Source organism: Melanerpes formicivorus, unplaced genomic scaffold (assembly GCF_026170545.1).
Source record: "Melanerpes formicivorus ecotype bairdi unplaced genomic scaffold, bMelFor1.0.p_v2 SCAF_6, whole genome shotgun sequence".
NCBI lineage: Eukaryota > Metazoa > Chordata > Aves > Piciformes > Picidae > Melanerpes > Melanerpes formicivorus.
In genome coordinates this window covers 2010656-2031030 of record NW_027142358.1, presented here as the reverse complement: position 1 = coordinate 2031030, position 20375 = coordinate 2010656, and the positions used below count along the sequence as shown (strand labels likewise).

The window sequence follows — 20375 nt, the reverse complement described above, 5'->3', positions numbered from 1 at the left end:
ATCCACATCACAAAGCATCTAAAGTGTCTGCAAGGCTTCTCAGTATTTCCCACTTTATCATAGACTTCTTATTTTTATGCTTTTGTCCTTCATTCCATGCATTTGTCTTCAGTGCAAAAGTTCTTTACCAGCTTCATTTGCACATTGGCAGAGGCAACACCAACTGTCATGCTCATCCTATTAGGTTCACTGTGAATTTCAGTGCTCAATTACCATATCACCCATGCAGATGCCCCAAACTGATTAACTTGCTATTTTGATCTCAGATTGCAAAGCTTAAGATACTCATCTGCATTTACCTCAGTTTGTCATGTCATCATGCATGGCACATCATCTAAATAACTTCCTTCAAATAAACAAACAAATCAATCAATCTACACTTGAGCCACTCACATCACCCAGATGCTGCCACAATGTGGTGGCTCTGGCTTTCTCAAGTACAGATGTTCAGAACCATGCTCTACAAAAACTTACAAGTGCAGGCAACCAGATCACAACTGATCCCAAGAACATCTGGCCAGCTGGATGCACTACTGTTTCACAAAGGCATGGCATTATTTACAGTACCTGCCTTAATTTTTTGATAGAGTTCATTATGCAAGGCGGTGATAATAGCTGCAGAAGAATGAATATGTTTTCACTTAACAACATTTAACATGGTAGCTTAAGGAAATTCTCTAAACCTCAGAAGTTACTTTAAGTGAAGCGTGTTTATAAACAAACTAACAGAAGATTAGGGTGTAGTTTATTCTACTAGGCAGACACAACTTGGAAATAGCAAGGAATAGGGATTTCTCACTACAATGCTTGCTACTCTGACCACCTGCTTCAGCAATTGCAAGGTTTTACAGTTATTTAGGACTTGGAAGCAGGGTTCACTAAACACAGGCTTCCCATGGATTTCAGTAATTGTCAGTGGCTGTATACAAGACCAGTAAAGCACCTCACTGTTACAGCAACCCTGTGCCTGTCTACTAGTTTAATTGTACCTCTTTTACATGAGTGTGTTTTTCAAATGCATGCATGCATAATTTCTCTGCTTAAAGAAAAAGTAAATCTTTGCTGTATATGCATCATGACAAAACTAGTGAACAAGTTTAGTTCAAACTCACACAGCCACCCATTAATAGGTTACAACTAAATTCTCCATTTGAAGAAACACAGGCCAGGGCAGAGAAGGAATTTTCAGCACACAATCATTGAAGGCATGTTGCTACTGAACTTTTACAAGACTACTCATGCAAATGTAGCCTTCACCAAGTGTAGAGTTAAGAGAAAAGCAGAAGAAAACAAAGTGGGGAGTCTGGAACACAGTGAATTCAACACCAAACTGCTCAGGGAAGTCACAGGATTTCACCCTACCATTTTCATGTAGATGCAAGCCTTTGGCCCATGTTTGTAGCAAAAAGTATGATATGATACTAGTGATAGCATCTTTGTGTCTACACTGCAGAAGAGCACTCCAAGCCAAAATCTGCCTTGAACTATACTTTGTATAATCATCAGGAAAATAGAATACTGACCAAATTCACACAAGAGGATGTTCACCTGGCCCTAAGCTATTTCTATCCACAGAGTCTACAAAGCAAGAAAGAGTACATACCTTATTTTGACATGGGCTACTCCTACTTTGCCTTACATATTTTTCTAATACAATGGATAGGATTTGCTTTCACAATCCTAAGGCTCCTGGATTTCAGCACCAGAGATTCATGCATGCTAAGCTGAATGCAAAAAGTCACTACATTGGCTAAGAACATGAGTGAGAGTTCCACAGTTTGCTGTTCTCAGACTTCAGCATTCAATTTCACAAATCCTAGGACTGCTGAGACATTGCCCTCCTTAGGACCACTGACAACACACCTTTATGGCTGAATTTTCTTGATGCCTATTGCTGCAGCTAACAGAAGGTGGCGTTCAAGAGGGGTTAATGCTTTACAACATCCTGAGTTAACTGATGAAAGCAGTGTGCAGGACAAAAGTCACAGGGCTTGCATTACCCCCTGAATCACAGCACTAGATTCAACCATGTAACATTCTTCTCCAGCTTGCATCTAACACAAATATCCTGACCTGGTTGACAATATGACTAGGACTACTTTGCAACTAGAGATGTGAAGGCAGCATGAGCAGACACAATGGAAATCCAGTGGCACGGACTCTGGCAGCCTGTCTGCCCACTGCTAGCCTGTACTGAGTCCATACCAGTACATGCTTGTTGTCAGGTGAAAGCTACCTCAGGTGCCTGCATGCAGCACAGCCACATGTACCCCAACAGCAGACATGACTGATAAATAAGCACTGCCCTGAAGGAGAAAAAATGGAATTAGGTGGTGTTTGTAGATGCAAACTCAAGGAAGTTCTGAAAGTAGAAAGGGATCTTCCAACTCAGATGTGGATGTGCCCCAGATGAGAGAGAGGGGAAAATGCGCTCTGGCAGCACATGGAACATGTCCAAACCAGGAAGTTTGTAAATATTTTATCAACCAAAAAAGGTATTCATGTGTAGGTGGTCAGTACATATTAAAAAGGAACTGATTTAACTAATGGCACCTCCTTTTTGTTTGGTTGGTTTTTTTCACTTCTAAAAAGCATGAGCCATTGCTCATGAAAAACTATTGCTTTTTAACCATCGCTTTAAAGTCATTGAATCATAGAATTGTCAGGGTTGGAAGGGACCTCAAGGATCATCTAGTTCAAATCCCCCTGCCATGGGCAGGGACACCTCACACTACATCAGGTTGCTCAGAGCCACGTCCAGCCTGGCTTGCAAAAACCTCCAGGGATGAGGCTTCCACCACCTCCCTGGGCAACCTGTGCCAGTGTTTCACCACCCTCACGGGGAAGAACTTCTTCCTGCATTTTACCATTTTCATTCCCTCCATATCTGCACTCAATTATTATTTTGTTTGCTTGTTTTAGAAGGAAAAAAACCTGTCTGTAACCCCGGAAGAACAACACTACAGCCCCCAGCCCTCTCCCTCCCCCAAGCTCATTTGAATTTCACAAAATTAATGTTCAGCATTTCATTAAACAAAATTAAAAGAAAAATAAATAAATTAATGTGAGAAGTAACAAACAACACTGCATCACATGGTGCAAAACACAGCATCAGTGCCTATGGTGGCCAAGTGATAGCAAGGAAGCTGTGTGGCAGCGGTAGGAGCAAGCGCAGCAAATGACAAGAATGAAGAAATCTTCTCGGTAAAGAAGACCATTCTCAACACTATGAAAACACAACAGCAAACCTCTGCAGAGCGTGGCCTGCGCAGAACCAGACTCTTTGGGTAAAAGAACTCAGATGAGGAATGCTGTCATGAAACACAAAAGGGAAAAATGAGTGAAAGGAAAGCAGTTTCCCCAGCTCAGTGGTTAAGCTCTTTTTGTTTTGTTCAATCGATCTCTACTTCCTAGACAATAATCTGCCCATTGCAACGTTCATGTTACTTAATGATCCCTGCAGAATCATGAACAGCCAGACAGTTGTGGAAAAAGATCCTTAAGCAATGTGTATTTTTGTAACATACATATGGTTGCTTTATTTTCTGCTTGTTTGGGCTTCGTAATCCTCCACAAACATCCAGTGGAAGGAAGATCTAAAGCAACCATTGTTATGTGAACCGCCTCTCAGATCCTGACCAGCTCAAACGCTGATCGGTTTATTTCACAGTTCAGTTACTGAGAGGGAACAGAACTTGACCAGCTCGAATGCTGATCAGTTTATATCACAATTCAGTTACTGAGAGAGAACAGAACTTGCTGAAAACTTCCAAAGTTACTTCAGCGGCAAAAGGGCTTTTTGTTTTGTTTTGCTCTACAGGGAAAGGAAACCCATCCGAGCAAATCGGCCATGCCACTGGCTTTTTGCAGAATCACCAGAAAATTTAGGCCTCAGCCTGGAAGTGGCTATATCATATACCTGTCAACTCACAAATTTGGCATTTGGCACAGGTTTGTCAACTCACAGATTCCACCTCTCACATGGGATCTAAACGTATGTCATGAGAAACTGAAAGTCGAAGTACAGTTCCTAATTTGGTGGTGCCACGCTCAAATAGCACATCGTGCCTCCAGTTTCATTCGTTTCTGTACCTACCTGTTTGCTACTGCCTTCACTTGAGTCAAGCAGAATGAAATGTGTGTCAAAGTGAGCTCAAACTGATCTTAAAATAAGGTGCCTGACTTTGCACTGGAGTACATAGAGACATCATGCACAGCTGAAGCTAAAAATTCTCCATCTGTCCAGCTAGCTTCAGTACAGTGCCTCCATCAATGCCTTTTAAAGACATTAAACCTCTGCATAAAAGCTTTCATCTAGGAACAAGGGGACCTTGGATAGCTGTGCCATAAGATTTCTCAAATGTTCCCTTAATATGCATTCTTTTTGCTTCACTTCATTTTCCTTCAAGGACTCACTTAGGCAAAACCTTGTAGGTGCATGATTTCAGTTAATTCACTCACTTCAATTAAAATTAGCTGAGGCAGTAGAAGACTGAAATGCTTCAGTGTATGACAGAAAAAGGAAAATATTTCAAGAAGACTTTGGCCATTCCACTGGGAATGGAAATAAGCCAACTGATTTAAAAGGTCAGCTGGAGCAGGTTACTAAGGGCTGCAACCTACTCAGGAGTGCTTTGGCAAGATCCTGGGGTCCAAGTGAAAGGGAGGTATTGTACCCCAGTCATTCACTATAAAACATGAACATTCTGACACTCCAGTAGGGCCAAAACACTGTCTTACATTCAGATTGCTGAAGGAAGAAAAAATTCAGTGCAGCACAATTTTTCACTTTCTTGTGGAAAGTCATGACAGAACAATGTGTAAACACTGGATGGTATCTCCAGTGATGTTTGCCCATGCTAGATCACATGCCTATCTAGGGCCAGCGTCTGTATTATCAGCACAGCCCACACTGACATCAGCTCTGCTCCACAAGAATTTATCTGCATTACCTAAGATCATCATAAGCTCTCTCTGGGGAATGTTTCACAGACCAGTGCACCTGAATAAACTCTGAAAGACGTGGCTTCCTGTGACTGAGCCACAGGACATCCTAGGTATCTCCATGCCAGCACCTCTTAAGTTTCCTTGCCTGAAAGACATTCTGTTCATACACAGTCTCTAATATCCATATGCAGCAAAAATAGCAAAGTTCAAAGGACCATATGAGTCATCAACATGAGTAAATTGTTCAGAAGATGAATTAGTGAATATGGGCTTAGAATTGCCTGGTGCATGCAAAAAGCCAGGCTCCAGCATTTATGAGTGCAGCATTATTGTCATCAAGGATTTGATCCAGAAAGTTTGTCTGGATATGTTGAGGTGACTCCAAGGGTAACTTCGGCTCTTCTTGGCATTCAAATTAGGGTCATTTTAGGCTGAGGTTTATTTGGATGGTGAAGGAAGAAGAGTTCATCTTTTCTAAATGCTGTAAATAACCACACAGAAGAGGGGATAGCTATAAAGCAATTATACATATGTGCAAAAATACTGAAATATGTTGTAGCATTTGCCCTGTCCACATTTTCTCTTTCAGATTCTCTCTCACAATAATTGAGATATGAAATGAAGTGTCTTAGAGACTTTGCCATGTCTGTATGTCAATAAATGACACTATCTTTAAGGCAATGCACTGAGACAGGTATGTGAAGGTGGTGAACCTAAAAATCAGAGCAATACCTCTGAAGTGCCTCCACTGTTTATTCTGCCATGAGAGCTATGCGAAAAAAACATGGAGAAAGTCACTCTTTTAAAACCAACATTCAGGTACTGTGTGCAAAACAATTGGCTGCTGTGCCACTGCCACGAAGTCAGCTTACCCGGAGCTTATCTTCTGTCTTAGTAGATTGCTTACAGTCGGGGTGCCAGACAGTGGAACCTGAAGGAGGGGAAAAAAAACCAACAACCCACATTTACTCAGAGCATAGCAGATGAGTTCTGGTCATGACAAGCCAGTTATTAAAGAGAATCCCTTCAATTGCATCAGATGGTGAATCTGTACGAATTATGCAAGTAATTAAATTCTAGCTCGTGAGAAAGACAAACGCAACAACAACAAAATAATTCAAATACTTGGCCCATTTCTACAGCAGCCTCTTCCTGAGGCTGTCAAAACACTTTGCACACATTCTTAATTAAAACTCAAAGAGCCTCAAGCAGCAAAGGAATCAGTAAGCACCAGCTGGAGGAACTGAAAGTAAGTGTTCCTCTGGGTGGGATGGAGGGTAAGAGCAAAAGATCTGGGCCACGGTTACCTGATCTGTTCTCCCCTCATGTATTGCACCACACATAAAAAGGAAGTTTTAAATCCATTAATATTGGGAAAGTCTTATGACTTCCTTGAGCAATAGGTGTCATATTTAGTTATTGTAAAGTATTACTCTCTACCCTGCAATTATGCAAAATGCAGCAGGAAAATTCACAAGGCAGCAAAGTCAGGGCTGCATTTGCCCCACTGTACTAAGCTAGAGAAGCCAGCGTGACACGGGTGGTAGAACGCAGCATGTGGAAGAGCCTCCCCTAGAGCAGAGTGTACCATACTGGCACACACATCATTTCTGCTCCTTGGCCTACAAGGTCAGTGGTGTGTATTGCTCTAGCCTTTCCACATGGCACATTCCAGTTACACATGCTGCTAAAAGAGGCAAAGCCTCTGCTCTTTGTGAAACAAAACATGGAATGCTCTCTTATGCTGTAAAAATGGAAATATCCAGCTGTCCCCAGGGGCTGAGCAGTGGTCAGGTGCAAGGAGCACTTCCACCCCGTTTCAGCTCTCATTTCACAGAATCACAGAAATGTTCAGGTTGAAAAAGACCCTTGGGATCACCAAGTCCAACCAACAACCCTACTCAACAAGGTCCAACCCTAAAACGTATCCTCAAGCACCACATCCAAATGGCCTTTAAATGCATACAGGCTTGGTGACTCAACCACCTCCCTGGGCAGCTCATTCCAATGCCTGACCACTCCTTTCTACAAATTTTTTTCCCCAAATGTCCAGTCTAAACCTACCCTGGTGCAGCTTGAGGCTGTTTCCTCTTGTTCTATTACCTACCTGTGAGAAGAGACCAGCACCAGCCTCTCCGCAATGTCCTTTCAGGTAGCTGCAGAGAGCAATGAGGTCTCCCCTCAGCCTCCTCTTTTTCAACCTAAACAGCCCCAGATCCTTCAGTTGCTCATCATAAAATTTACTCTCATTTGGAACAGTTTATGTTCATTGCTAGGAAACTGCTAGCAGGTATTAGCCAAGTTAAAATGGAGCAGACGCTAAAGACGATTTTTAAGAGGGCAGTCAGATTCAAACATGATTGAAGACACCCTCACAGAGAGCCTTGTCTCTCTGCAGGAGGGGAACATCACCTCTTCACTCTGTCCACACAAAGTAACAAAACAGAGCGAAGTCCAGGTCTCCTGCTGGCTGCTAGCTCAAGTGCAGCCAGAGGAAACCCCACCCTCAGACCCCCAAAGGGGTATGGGTCAGGGCCGCTGGAATTTTCCTTCTGATGAGCCCTTACATGGCTCTGTACAGAAGTGAAAACCAGCAAGACTGATTTAACTTCCCAGCAGCACACAGTACAATCATCATCGGGAGACTGGAGAGAATGCTGTGACTCTGGATCAAGGGTCTGAGATGTTTGGCTTTGAGTCTAAGCTGAGGAAGAAGAAACTGTGCATTTGGCAGAGGGAAATGATCAGACAACAGAGGGAAGTGTACCAACAGCCTTCTCTGTAAACAAACAGCACCTCGGAGCCAGGGCCCCACAGAGCCTGTGAGATCAGGAGAGGAACATGCCCAGTGTTTTTACTTAGGAGGTCAGACAGATCCAGGCACTCAAGAGGGAGTGAGTTCTTGCTATAAGGCGAATGAATTAAGATTCTGAAGGCTGAGTTTCAGCTCTCAAATTCAGCTGCAATCTTCCAGTGTAACTCAGAAAAAATGTTCTCTGTTCCCCTGTACCTCAGTTTCTTTTTCATTAAACTATCCCCACCATCAAAGAAAAAGCTGTCACTGCACTTTCAGTCATTATTTCACACAAACTGGCACAATTGCAGGGATACCCCAGGAGGATGCTGCAGCTCTGAGAATGATCAAGAAATGCAAGAGAGTCTGGATGGCATTTTCATGGTGATACTTAGCTAATGGTTGTTAAATGTAAATATTTTTTCATTATCTTGAACTCTGAGCTACTACAACTTGCAAATTTTATTCACTCCAGTCTATTTTGAAATACTTGGAACAATGCAAATTCTCATGCTGTACCATTCCTCTTTTTCCTACAGGAAACATTATTCCCAATCTTAACATATGTTTGTTTGCTCACTTGGCAGACACCACCCAACATGTTCATTTCTTCAGCTTTGTATCTTGCACGTATCCTTGTTTCAGTATACAGCTCTCTAAGTGTCAGTAAGTTGGGCTGTTAATGACACACTGGAAAAAGCTGAAAGCCTCTGTGAGAATGAAGTGAAGCATCCTTCTAAATGCTAAGCAACATCCTAGCTCACTAATGGTCTTCTGAGGCAGTCCCTGTAACAATATATCACTAGAAGGACAAAGGGAAAGAGAAAGCGTCTGATGCTGTTTCATTTTTCTGTGGTGGAGCAGGGCAAAGCCAGAGTGCTTCTGCTAGGATTATTAAAACCATCCTTAACATAAAGCCCCAAAACAGAAGCTGTTTTTTCCTCATGTTCTCCTTTTGCAGGTTTCCCACACATTTCTAATGCAAATAGGCAGCACAAACCTGCCAAACTCTTCTGTTTTACAACGCAGTATCAACACAGTGCTTTCATGTCCTGTGGAAAAGAGTACTAGAAGAGATGGAAGCTGCCTATTTTATCAGCAATGTGATTTAGATTCTAGCTTTAGTGTTGTGGTGTTGCATCTCTATTTCAGCTTGGAATGCTGTTATTCTGCACCCTAGGGTAAACAGTTTGGATTATGTCAGGATATATATTTCAGCTGAGAGCTTTTAGGTCCCTTACACTTATGAGCATGCTCAATTCAGCAAGGAAAGCTTTGCCAGGACAGTTTGGAGCACACTCAGCAATAACATTATTCAGTCAGAAACCAGCTTGTGAGCAATAAAGCAATGCAACCTTGCCTGCTCCTCCTCTGGGACATAGTGAGCATGAAGAATGTAAATTCACAGCCACAGAAAGGGAGATACAGACTGGAAGAGAGTGATGGCAGATCAAGGAGCCAGGTACCTCTCTTTCTCTGCTTTCATATCACCTGAATTTGGCAGAGACAAAATGTAGTCTTGTTTAAGTAGAAGCAGCATCTGTCTTACTTGGATCTGCAGAAACTTACCACCGCAGCCTATCAATGAACTCTCACTATCTGCTAGGCTGGTGCAAAGAGCATCAGCTGCAAACATATTAGCAGCAGCAAGAGATGAAGAGAGGCCTTGAACACAAGCCCTATGAGGAGAGGCTGAGGGAGCTGGGATTGTTTAGCCTGGAGAAGAGGAGGCTCAGGGGTGACCTCATTGCCCTCTACAACTACCTGAAAGGTGGTTGTAGCAGGGAAGGGGTTGGTCTCTTCTCCCAGGCAACCAGCACCAGAACAAGGGGACACAGTCTCAAGCTGCGCCAGGGGAGGTTTAGACTCGAGGTGAGGAGGAAGTTCTTCACCGACCGAGTCATTCGTCATTGGAATGTGCTGCCCAGGGAGGTGGTTGAGTCATTGTCCCTGGAGGTGTTCAAAAGGAGACTGGACGTGGCACTTGGTGCCATGGTCTAGTCATGGGGTCTGTTTTGATAGGTTGGACTTGATGATCCTCGAGGTCCTTTCCAACCTAAGTTATACTGTGATACTGTGATAGTCCTCTTGAACTCTGTCTGTACTTTACAGTAGATACTATGATGTGAGGAAACTAAGAGGATTACCAGTTGTCAGACATGGTGACTGCTCTCCAATCTGCCATCAGAAATCAGTACTTCCTACTCCCACCCTCCCTCAGCCTCACCTGGCTCCCTGCAATGTAGAGCTGCTGCACAGCTTTGGTATTGAGTTATGTGCACAGCTGGAATAAGATGACTGAGTGATAAAGACAGTGAGGGATGAGAGAGATGGACTTCAAGGGAGGACAAACTACAAAACAACACAAGTTAGCATCAAAGGAATTCCTTAACGATATTATCTTAATTTTGGAACTCCTCCAGGAGGAATCCCTCCTTAGCATTTCAAAAGATGGCTGCCACCACATTTTCATAACTTCTTTCCTAGTCTTTTAGAGTCCTTTCCAGTACATCAAGCAAGTTTTCTAATGTATCTAGAATATACAAACTATATCTACCTTTTTCATGTTGATTTCTGGCTTGCCTGAATGTGTATTTACATATCTTTCCACCAAAATTAATTAATAGTACAGCAAGTAATAAAAATAACTGTAGCTTAATAATCTCCATGCTACCTTCTGGGACAGTAGGTGGAATTAAGATCAAGGATACTTTTCAATCAATTTATAGTGAAAAGAGCATGAGAAGAAAAGTTCTTGGCAATACTTTGGACCACAAGATTGTTAATAAGAAGAAGAGATGAAAATGAACATACAGGAAAGAAGTTACTGTAGAAAGACATAAAAATAAGTGGGAACAAAAGGGACCAGATAAAAGGGAAATGGGCAAGGTAAGCAAATATGATTAACAACTGCAGGAGACATATGGGGAATGGGATCTACATGACTCAAAAGAAGCTCACTCAAAACAAGCCTCTGGAAGTTTCTCCTTTTGCAGTTTAGAGTGTGGTGCACAGAAGCACAAGAATTGATCAGCAGAATTCAGGGGAAACCCTCTCACTTTGCCTGGTATCTCATATTCCAGTCTGTTTGCTGAGCTGTCTGCCAGATGCCAAATTCAGAGGCAGCCTAATAAATTTCATTTTTGCTACAGCTTCGGAAAACTGTCTGCCTCAGCTAGAGTGTAGAGTCACTGCATTGCCACTGTTATGGACACCTACTAGAATGAGAGGCTTTCAAGTGAAAAAGTATGAGAGCACTGTTGAAGACAGGATGGCTATAGACCTTCTTACCCTCCTTGTCACCTTTTAGGGTGATGGAGCACTGCAACAGGCTGCCCAGAGAGGCTGTGGAGTTTCCTTCTCTGGAAATAGTGAAAACCTGTCTGGACACTGTCCTGTGCAATCTCTTCTGGATGACTTTGCTTTTGCAGAGGACATGGACTAGATAATCCCAGAGGTACCTACTGACCCCTACCATTCAGTGATTCTGTGATTTCATGGGGATAGTTTATAAACTCCTGACAGAAAAACTACAGAAAAACTACAAAGTCTGACTTTTTGTTTTGCAGTGGAGACATCCTTACCTTGCAGATACATCTCTTCTCCTTCTGTGAACATTTGGTTGCACCTGCTGCATCGTGCACAGCTTGGATGGTAATGCTTGTCACCTGCCTAAACAAGAACACAAAAGGGACATGATGAACCAATGCACTGCTTTGTGAGCACTCATTATTTGCTGACAGACCATTGCCATTTTTCTTCTAGGTCACCTGTTATGACACAAGATTGCCCTCATGAGTGACAGTGGTGACAAGAATGTAAGATCTGCCATGCTGCTTCAGTCCAGAAGTCTATCTAGCTCAGCATCGTGTCCTCAACAGAGGACAGCAACTACTTAGGACCAAAAGCTGTAAGAAACAAGACAATATAGAAACAGCCTTTCCCATTCAAGTAATCAATGGTTTAAAGATTTCCTCCAAAATCTATCTAACACCTTGTAAAATCTCCACCCATTAACAGCCCAGGCAATGAATGTCACACTGCAGTCAGATACTTGTGTAAGCCTGTTGCATCCTCATTTTGCCAAATAACATGGATTTTGTCAATTGCTTGGTTGTTATGGATGAATTTAGACAATGTATGACAGTTTTCAACCTGCCATTTCATTCCTTGGCCTTCTTCCTGACACTGCTGACAGGGGCATTCATAGAGAGAGATTTCCAGAGCCAGTGCTGGGACCATTAGCTTAATTCACAGCTGTGGGACTTCAGAAGCTACAGTAGTGCAGACAGCCTGAGCTGAATTTGAGCTATTGATGTAAACAGGTTAAATACTCTAGATCCTGTTACCCAAATCCAAATCCACTGAGCCATTCATTCTCTTAAATACATTGATATCCATAATAAACAAAGCTGATTAGATTCCAGGCCCAGGATAATTCAAGGCAGAGATATTAAGGTGATTTCTTCTCTTTAGAAAACCAAAGCAACCAATGCATTAACTTCCTTACATCAGAAACTTAGGCATGCAATGTCCACATCAGGCTTTTTTTAACCATAACATAATTAATCCTAGGAAACAACCCACAACAGTGAGAAGCAATGTATTACAAAAGTTTTTTAAATTGTTTCTGCCTTTCCAAACAAGTGAACCTCAAATCCCTTCTTTTCCCCCCACCAAAATATTCCCTGTCCACTGAGATGTTATATACCCACAATACCTGCTTACTCCATAGCTGACTTGTAAAACATCATCAAATCCATTTCTTGCTTCATTATACCCTCAGACTGCAGCAGCACTGAATTCAGCCTGTCTTTGTCTATTCAGATGCTGGAACATGTCCAGAGAAGGGCAACAAAGCTGGGGAGGGGTTTGGAGCACAAGCGCTAAGAGGAGAGGCTGAGGGAGCTGGGGTTGCTTAGCCTGGAGGAAAGGAGCCTCAGGGGAGACCTTATTGCTCTCTACAAGTACCTGAAGGGAGGTTGTAGACAGGTGGGGGTTGGTCTCTTCTCCCAGACAACCAGCACCAGAACCAGAGGACACAGTCTCAAGCTGCACCAGGGGAGGTTTAGGCTGGAGGTGAGGAAAAAGTTCTTCACAGAAAAAGTGATTGCCCATTGGAATGGGCTGCCCAGGGAGGTGGTGGAGTCACCATCACTGGAGGTGTTTAAGAGGGGACTGGATGAGGCACTTAGTGCCATGGTTTAGTTGATTAGATAGTGTTGGGTGATAGCTTGGACTTGACGATCTCGAAGGTCTTTTCCAACCTGGTTGATTCTATTCAATTCTATATTTTTCATTCACACTTAAGCCTGATTATACAGGCTCAGTTAGTATTTAAAAGTATCTATACAAGATAATCAAGCATATGGATTAAAGTACCTGACAACTACCAGACAACCAGCTCCACCACCCAGCCTTTCTAGAGGCAAAGCTGCACCGTTTGCTTTTATTGTTCTCATTTGTTCCTGCCTTAGTAGTGTAGTACCAGGGTTTGATTTTAGGGGAAGTCAGGAAAGATAGCTATTCACAGAAACAGTGGTGATTGTGGGCATGACTATTTATCTTTCATTATCACTAAGAACAATTCCCAGGCAAGAATTTTAGTCATGCAAGGCCAGAGAAGAGCATTCTGTGCTTTTAGTTTATGTTTTTTTAAGCCATACACCCACTCCAGCTGCAAAAAAACTGAGCTTCTCTCACTCAGATACTCCCTTTGCTATTTATTGATTCCTGCTCCTTAGAGGGCAGCATCCACCAGACAAGGAGACTAATGTGATTCAGTAGGTTTTGCACAACAGATTGAGAGAGATCTATGAGGAAAAAGATGGAGCTCTTGGTAAAAGGGAGGATGAAAGGTCACTCCAAGATATGCGTGTTCAAGGAAGAAAAGCTAATGAGGGAGAAAACAGAACCGATGCTTGGCTGGCAGCAAGCAACACAACCAGTATTGAATTGCAAAGGAAAAGCACAATTAATGCTTATTCTCTTTCTACTATTTTCATCACTGGCTGTCTTTTTAACCCCTCACCCTCTCTAGCAATTATTTAACCAGAGATGAACCATCAATTCCACCCAAGACTGCAGTTTAAGAAAAAGATTGTATCTGAGATGTAATGCTGGCAACAAACCATACCTCCTTTGATCTTGAATGCTATTTACATGTGTGTGCACATATATTCTCTCTCTCCCCCTCCCTCTCTTCCCCCTCCCCTCTCTCCCTCTCTTCCCCCTCCCCTCTCTCCCTCTCTTCCCCCTCCCCGCTCTCCCTCTCTTCCCCCTCCCCGCTCTCCCTCTGGCTCCCTCTCCCCCTCTGGCTCCCTCTCCCCCTCTGGCTCCCTCTCCCTCTCTTCCCCCTCCCCTCTCTCCCTCTGGCTCCCTCTCCCTTTCTTCCCCCTCCCCTCTCTCCCTCTCTCTGTCTCCCTCTCCCTCTCTCTCTCCCCCTCTCTCTCCCTCTATCTATGCAGCTTAGGGCTGTGAATATTGACCAGGCTTCTAAGTCAGAGATGTTCAATTCAGACAGCTCAGCACTCAGCAGATGCCAACATCCGTTCTTATATTCTCTGCCTCACACAAACGATATTGTACATACAGAGAACAGCAATTTTATCTGTGTTCAGGAAGTATAAAACAAACATAATCCCAACTTTTGAGTTATTTCCTAAAGTTCTTCAGTAGAATGAAGCCCACAGAGCTGCTTGTCACAAGCAATTTCAGACTTATGAGATGATGGCAAATCTGATCTCCTGGGAACCACCACCAGTTAATGAGATATAAAAAAAAATTCCTAAGAAGGCTGAATCACTGCCAGAAAGGATCTTCTCCAAACAGGAAGGCAATAATTGGAAATTCAATTTGAAACAAGCAAACTGGACTCTGTCTGTCTCATCCAGCTAAAGCACATCTCTGCAGCGTATCTGTGCTGCTGCTTAACAGGGATCAGATTTTCACTCAGCAGGCACATAGATTTTCTGAAAATAAAATGCATAGCTTCTCAGAAGGTATTCAGTAGGGTAGCTAAGTGGCTACACAGACTGCACTGGAACAAGTATGGAGAATGCAGTATTATTATTAATTAACCTCTGAAACAACCCATCAGAGAAACATCCACACTTCTTCGACATCTGGACTAGCCCACTTCTCAGACTACCAAACTTGTGTTTGCTACGGCAAACGTGCACCTTCCTTTAATTTCACACTACTGATTTGGGGACTGTAAGATTTAGACCTCAATCCTGTTGGTAGCAACAACTAACATTAATTCAGTGACCATTTGCTCTGAAAATTGTTCAGCTAAGGCACAAGAGAGTTAAAGCTACTTGCCTTCTCACTACACCTAACTCACCTTACCCCTCCTCCAGTTCACTTGACATCCAGAAAACCTTTACCATGAGCTGTGCTAACCAAAGGACTTCTCAAGTGGCATCTTGCACCCTGCCTGCTGCTACAAATCACTTTCTTCTTCAAAATACAGCTATGCAGCCACCAGGTTTTAACCAGTCATGCTTCTTCTGCTTCTTTCTGAATTATTTCAGCTTTAATTGAGGTCTTGGGGACAATCCAAACCTTCAGGCACAAACTACGACCCATACCTTAAAAGGACTGTCACTGAACTAATTTTGAGTATACTGAACTAATTGCTGTAAATGCTCTGATTTTGCTTAGCTACAACCCTTAAACCCCCAAAATATAATGATGAAAATTCTTGCTTTTACTTTACATACAAATCCTTAAATGGAATCGAATGAATTGGCAGCAATTGCTTATGAGATGATATGTGAAACTTATGTGTTACTGTCACTGCCTATAAATTTTGTTGAATCAACTGGCATTTGCAGTAGAAGCAAAACCATCAGTAGCCAATTTACAGTAATATCCAAACTCTTCTGGCTTCTCTATTTGTCTTCTACTCACACAGATAAATATAAAATAGGATCTGTAGTCAAATTCCATTTGAACACAGTAGACAGAGAAAATTAGATAAAGAAATGTGGTAGTGTATACTCAATTTACTAAATACTTCTAGACCCCTTAGAAATGCAGAATGAAGGAAAAGCAGCCAAAGGTGTAAGTCTCATTCTTAATATAAATATAGGGATGTAAATTTGTGTAGCTTTCCATGGTTCTGCAAGCCTCACTGATTGATGGTTGATAGTGACATGTGTACTGTTTATTTTCTATATACTACTAAGTATGTCCACTGTACCCTGTATGCACTTTATATTCATGCAAAGAGAGTAGGTTTAAACATTCTTTTTGATAGCATTAAGGTTCTATATATTCTGGTAATATAAAGTCTTAGTCTGGAACCAAGTATCACAGTACCACAGTCTTTAGCAACACTGAACTTCAGTTTCCCAATCTACAAAAACCAGGTTAAATAACATTTAATGTCCTTCATAATACACTTTGGAGAAACACTGCCAAGGAAAACCATTTGAGAAATGTATTCCTCATGACCAATCCTGAGAATAAAACCACACAGTCACCTCTCCTCTAAGGCTTATCAGTGATGGTTGGAAGCTCAGTAGTCAGGACTCCATGGGTGATGGGCTACACAGGGGATCTGAATATGTATATTCTGCTAAGGCATGTTCCAAGCAAGACAAGCGAAAGTACAAGTTCTGTTATGTATTCTAACAATACCAAGACCTATAGAATAATGAGATCAAATTTTTCATAGATCACCTTTTCAAGCTTCACAGCTAGCAATTTTCAGCCTTCTTCCAGCATACTCTTCTCTTAAATGACTTTGTCTGGGACATACAAATCCTCCCCAGCTGATTAAACCAGTTTGCAATGCCATTCTAGAAGTCCTTGTGCACTGTTTGCAGAGAGCTTTGAAGGCTCCTCTAATGGGAGGGTAATAACCTTGTACGACTGCCTGGAATGGGAAAGGTCTCAGAACACAGCCATTGTGTTAGGCACTGCGTGCGTCAGGCTTGCAGAGACTGCCTGCGGTTTGAAAAGTAAACTGTGAGCTGGGAGGCAGGGAGGGATTTGCAGCACCAGCTAAGCACAATGCCCTCAGCTTCTGTGTGAGCCTCACACCTGCCTCGCACCGCTGACGCTCCGGCTCCTCACAATGCACACACCGCTTGTGTGCCTTCGCTTTATCCAAATGCCTGTCCTGCTTTGCGGCCAGACAGATCCTCTGTTGCCCCTAAAAGGGACAAAAGAGTGACACTCACACAAATGGACTGGAGAGTGAGGGGAAGCTTAAATGGAAAAGCAATTGGTGTTTTATAGAAACTACAAAAGCACAGTGACAAAGAATCCCAGAGCGTACAGAGTCCCTTACAGCACACCCAAAGGCCTCCCAACACTTCCCTTCTCCCCACCTGAGGATCTACCCAACACCCCCAGGGCTCCTTCTTCCTCCCCCCACTGCTAGGCTGGTCTCAGCTGGCCAGGTCTGAGACTGCCCCCCACTTCTCCTGGCATTAGGCCTAGCCAGGCCTAAGAGGCCTTGAGATACTCCCCCAGCATTACCTGATAGGGAGCATCTCCCAGGGGAGCAGAGAGGGAAGAAAGAGAAAGACTTTGCAGATGGATTTGTAGGGCACAGCATTCATGGAAAGAAATAGGCTGTTTCCTGTGTCCACCTTACTGGGTTGGACACTTGGGACACTGGAGGTGCAACTGACGTGGCAGTAACAGGAGGCACCCAGCCTGAACTGCCACAATGCCTTTGGGCAATTCCTGAAGCCAAAAGCTCCTACGTGTCAGGCAAGGCAATAGAGGGGACTGTAAGAATGATTCCAAGCCAGGAACCGCAAATAAAGCTGCTTGCAAGCTGATATAATGTGCCCCAGAAACCCAGAATAAAAAGTACCTGCACTGAGCACACAGACAGCTTTAACCCCATGATAAGAATACTTCAAAAGCCAGGGACTGTATTTTCTCTGCTCCCACTTCCTGCATGAGTAACTTTTATTCTCCTTCTGCTTGTAGAGGTCTAGTTGGATTAAATAAATGTTTTCCTCTCTGGTGAACGTGAGAGCTTAAGATTTCCTATTACTCATGCCTTCAGCCCTGTCCTTCTTTCCAGAACAACAGTGAACAAGAGCCAGAGAGAACAATAACAAGAATCCCACTAGGAGAGCTCACATGCCAGTGGCTCTGGTAGAGGAAGAACTAATTACCAACAGACATTTTCTGCTGGCCAAAGGACACAATTAAGTGCATATTTGCTGCGTTACATTTGCACAGCTGCACTCACTCTCCATTCAAAGGTATCTTTATGATCACCTGACAAACATGTAGAAAGCTTTATTAAACCTATTAAATGTGCATTTAAACATTTAAAGATATTAAACACGGAGAAAGCTTTACTTTTCCTATACTATTTAAGTACCACAAAAGCTGCTATGTATTTTTAAGAGACCATTTAAGAGTAAAACACCACACACACCCCCACCCACCCTTCTATTTTTGGTCAAATTTTTATGAGCAGGCATAATGGGCCCATTTGATGGACAAACCTAATAAAATATTTAGTCCTATCATGACTCTGAAGAGAATGACCTGATTTCTTAACTCTCTTAAGGACTGAGGAGCAGCACAAAGAATAATTCAGATTCATCTTTTAAAGCCCTTAAGGAATGTTGTGAATTGTAAAACAGGAACTGTGGCAGTAGCCTACCATTTTCCAGTGAAGCTTTATTTTAATTACTTGCAGAGGTCACAGAACCTTCCACCCTGTTTGATGTTTGGTATAACATCAAATTCCATTGTTTCCTTCTCTGCAGGCTTCTGTGATCTCAGGAGCGGCTGGAACAGCACAACCACTATGAAGACCAACATTTGCCTTTAATAACATCCTGACCCAAGCTGTCCACTCATTTTTCCCAGGCTCTTATCTCTTCAGCAAGTCACTACAAGTATCTGTGCTCAGATTCAAAAACAGAAGTGCAGCCCCTTTGCTTCCAAAGGACTTCAAAATTCTACTACAAAATTCTCTGTTACTACCAAAGGAAGGGCAGTATAACACAATTTAAACATGGAAAATATTCTAGCCTGATAAATCCTTTTTTGATATGTGTCTTTAAAGCTAGGACCTTCTAAAGCTGTTTTAACACTACTGCTGCAAGACCTTAATAGGAACAGCTCTCAGCAGAAGCTCTGCCGCTGAGACAGGACAGAACAGCGGGAAGCAGAGCTCACACTGGCAGTTCCCAAGCTGATAGTGCTGCAAGACATAAGACCAGGGGAAAGTGGGAAATGGAGCGTGAGGCCATGACTGTAAATCTGAATGACAATGTGCATGTAAGAGACATGGAAGACCCTCAGAGCCGTCCACTGATTGCTGTTGCTGCTTTGGGTAAGCCAAAGCTGCAGCTGTCCTGCTGCCATGAACACTTCCACTGTTAATTCATGCCTGGTTCCTGACTTTTATACAAAAATACCTCCCAGCATTCCAGCAGTGGCTGCCAAAGTCATGCTAGTAAATTCCTTAGCAGGTGCTTAATAAACTTTGTAACTTGCTAGTGAAAATTCCATCAGCATACATTATTGTTATATACATTAGTTGCTGCTAATAGCAAAACAATTATTAGCTGCTAGGAATGTCATTTTTCCCTATAGCAAAGAGGTGAGCAGTGATGCAGGCTACATACACAGTTGGGCAACTGTTCTGCTGGCAAGAAGAAACAGTCCTCACAGCAGCTGAGTATCAACTGGACTTACTTCAGGAAGATTCTAGCAGTTACTTGTGACTGCACTGTCAGCTCTGCTTTGAGCTCCTACTTGCCTGCAACATTCAGTGTTGAGCAGGTTGCACCAACAGGTGAAAGGCTTAATTGTGAGCTATGGTGTTTTTTGAGAGGTATCCACTCTGTCTTCATGGGCCTCCACCTATTGCTGCACACAAGTCCAAAGTTAAGAGCATATATTATCTACACAGTTAACAGCAGGAGGTCAGTACAAAGAAGGGAATTCCACTCAGCTATGAAATGTAGCCACAGTAGCCCGAAGTGGCCAGTTAGAATCCTGGCAATACAGAAGAAAGCAACAATAAGCATAGCTTTATTGCCTATTGCAAGGTTCCAACAGTAGTGTTAGGATCCTCTGTTAACATTTATGCACAGAGAAACCTAATCCCAGTGACTGAAGAGAGAAAGAAGCACAGATCAGGCAAAGTTCCCTTGTGAGCTGTAAATGAAAAAATATGGAAGAGGACACAGCAAATGCAGGAGTATTCTGGAGGTGTAGCTTTCTGGTCTATATTTGACAATGCTGAAAGGTGCATTTTTCCTGTTTGACACTGTCTTGTGAGCTAGATTTTTTTGGATAGTGTTTGCCATGCACCAACATTTACAAAATAGGAGAGTTGAACAATTTTTGCCCAAGAGTCTTACGAAGACTATAGCTGGGCAGTTCTCTGGCAGATGGATGTGTTAGCAGGGGAGGCTCTGCTGAGCCAGACACCTCGGGGATTACTTCCTTCTATCCACAGCATGAGGTACCTCTGCTACTGGCCAAGATGAGAGCATAAAACCTTTCCTGGTAAATCTGCTGATGACTCAAAGACAATGGTTAAGTTATCTATACCAAACTATTATGTCAGTCTAACATAATATACAGTCTAACATAATATGCCTGTGAATCAAGAAAGCATGGTCCTGGGAGACTG

The 20375-nt window shown here is 42.8% G+C and overlaps 1 protein-coding gene across 11 annotated transcripts in view; it reads right to left on the bottom strand.

Moving 5' to 3' along the window:
* The window catches only part of ABLIM1 (actin binding LIM protein 1), a 229556-nt gene that overhangs the window by 47856 nt on the left and 161325 nt on the right, over positions 1 to 20375 (bottom strand). For 9 of the 11 annotated variants that reach the window (XM_068139313.1, XM_068139314.1, XM_068139303.1 and 6 more), the window contains exons 7-9: positions 11326 to 11413; positions 5820 to 5878; positions 3249 to 3311 (exon numbers count right to left, since the gene is read on the bottom strand). In XM_068139313.1, coding sequence (XP_067995414.1) covers positions 3249 to 3311; positions 5820 to 5878; positions 11326 to 11413 — 210 coding nt within the window. The remainder of the gene's footprint in view (positions 1 to 3248; positions 3312 to 5819; positions 5879 to 11325; positions 11414 to 20375) is intronic. The other 2 variants (XM_068139305.1, XM_068139311.1) reach the window with 1 other exon arrangement.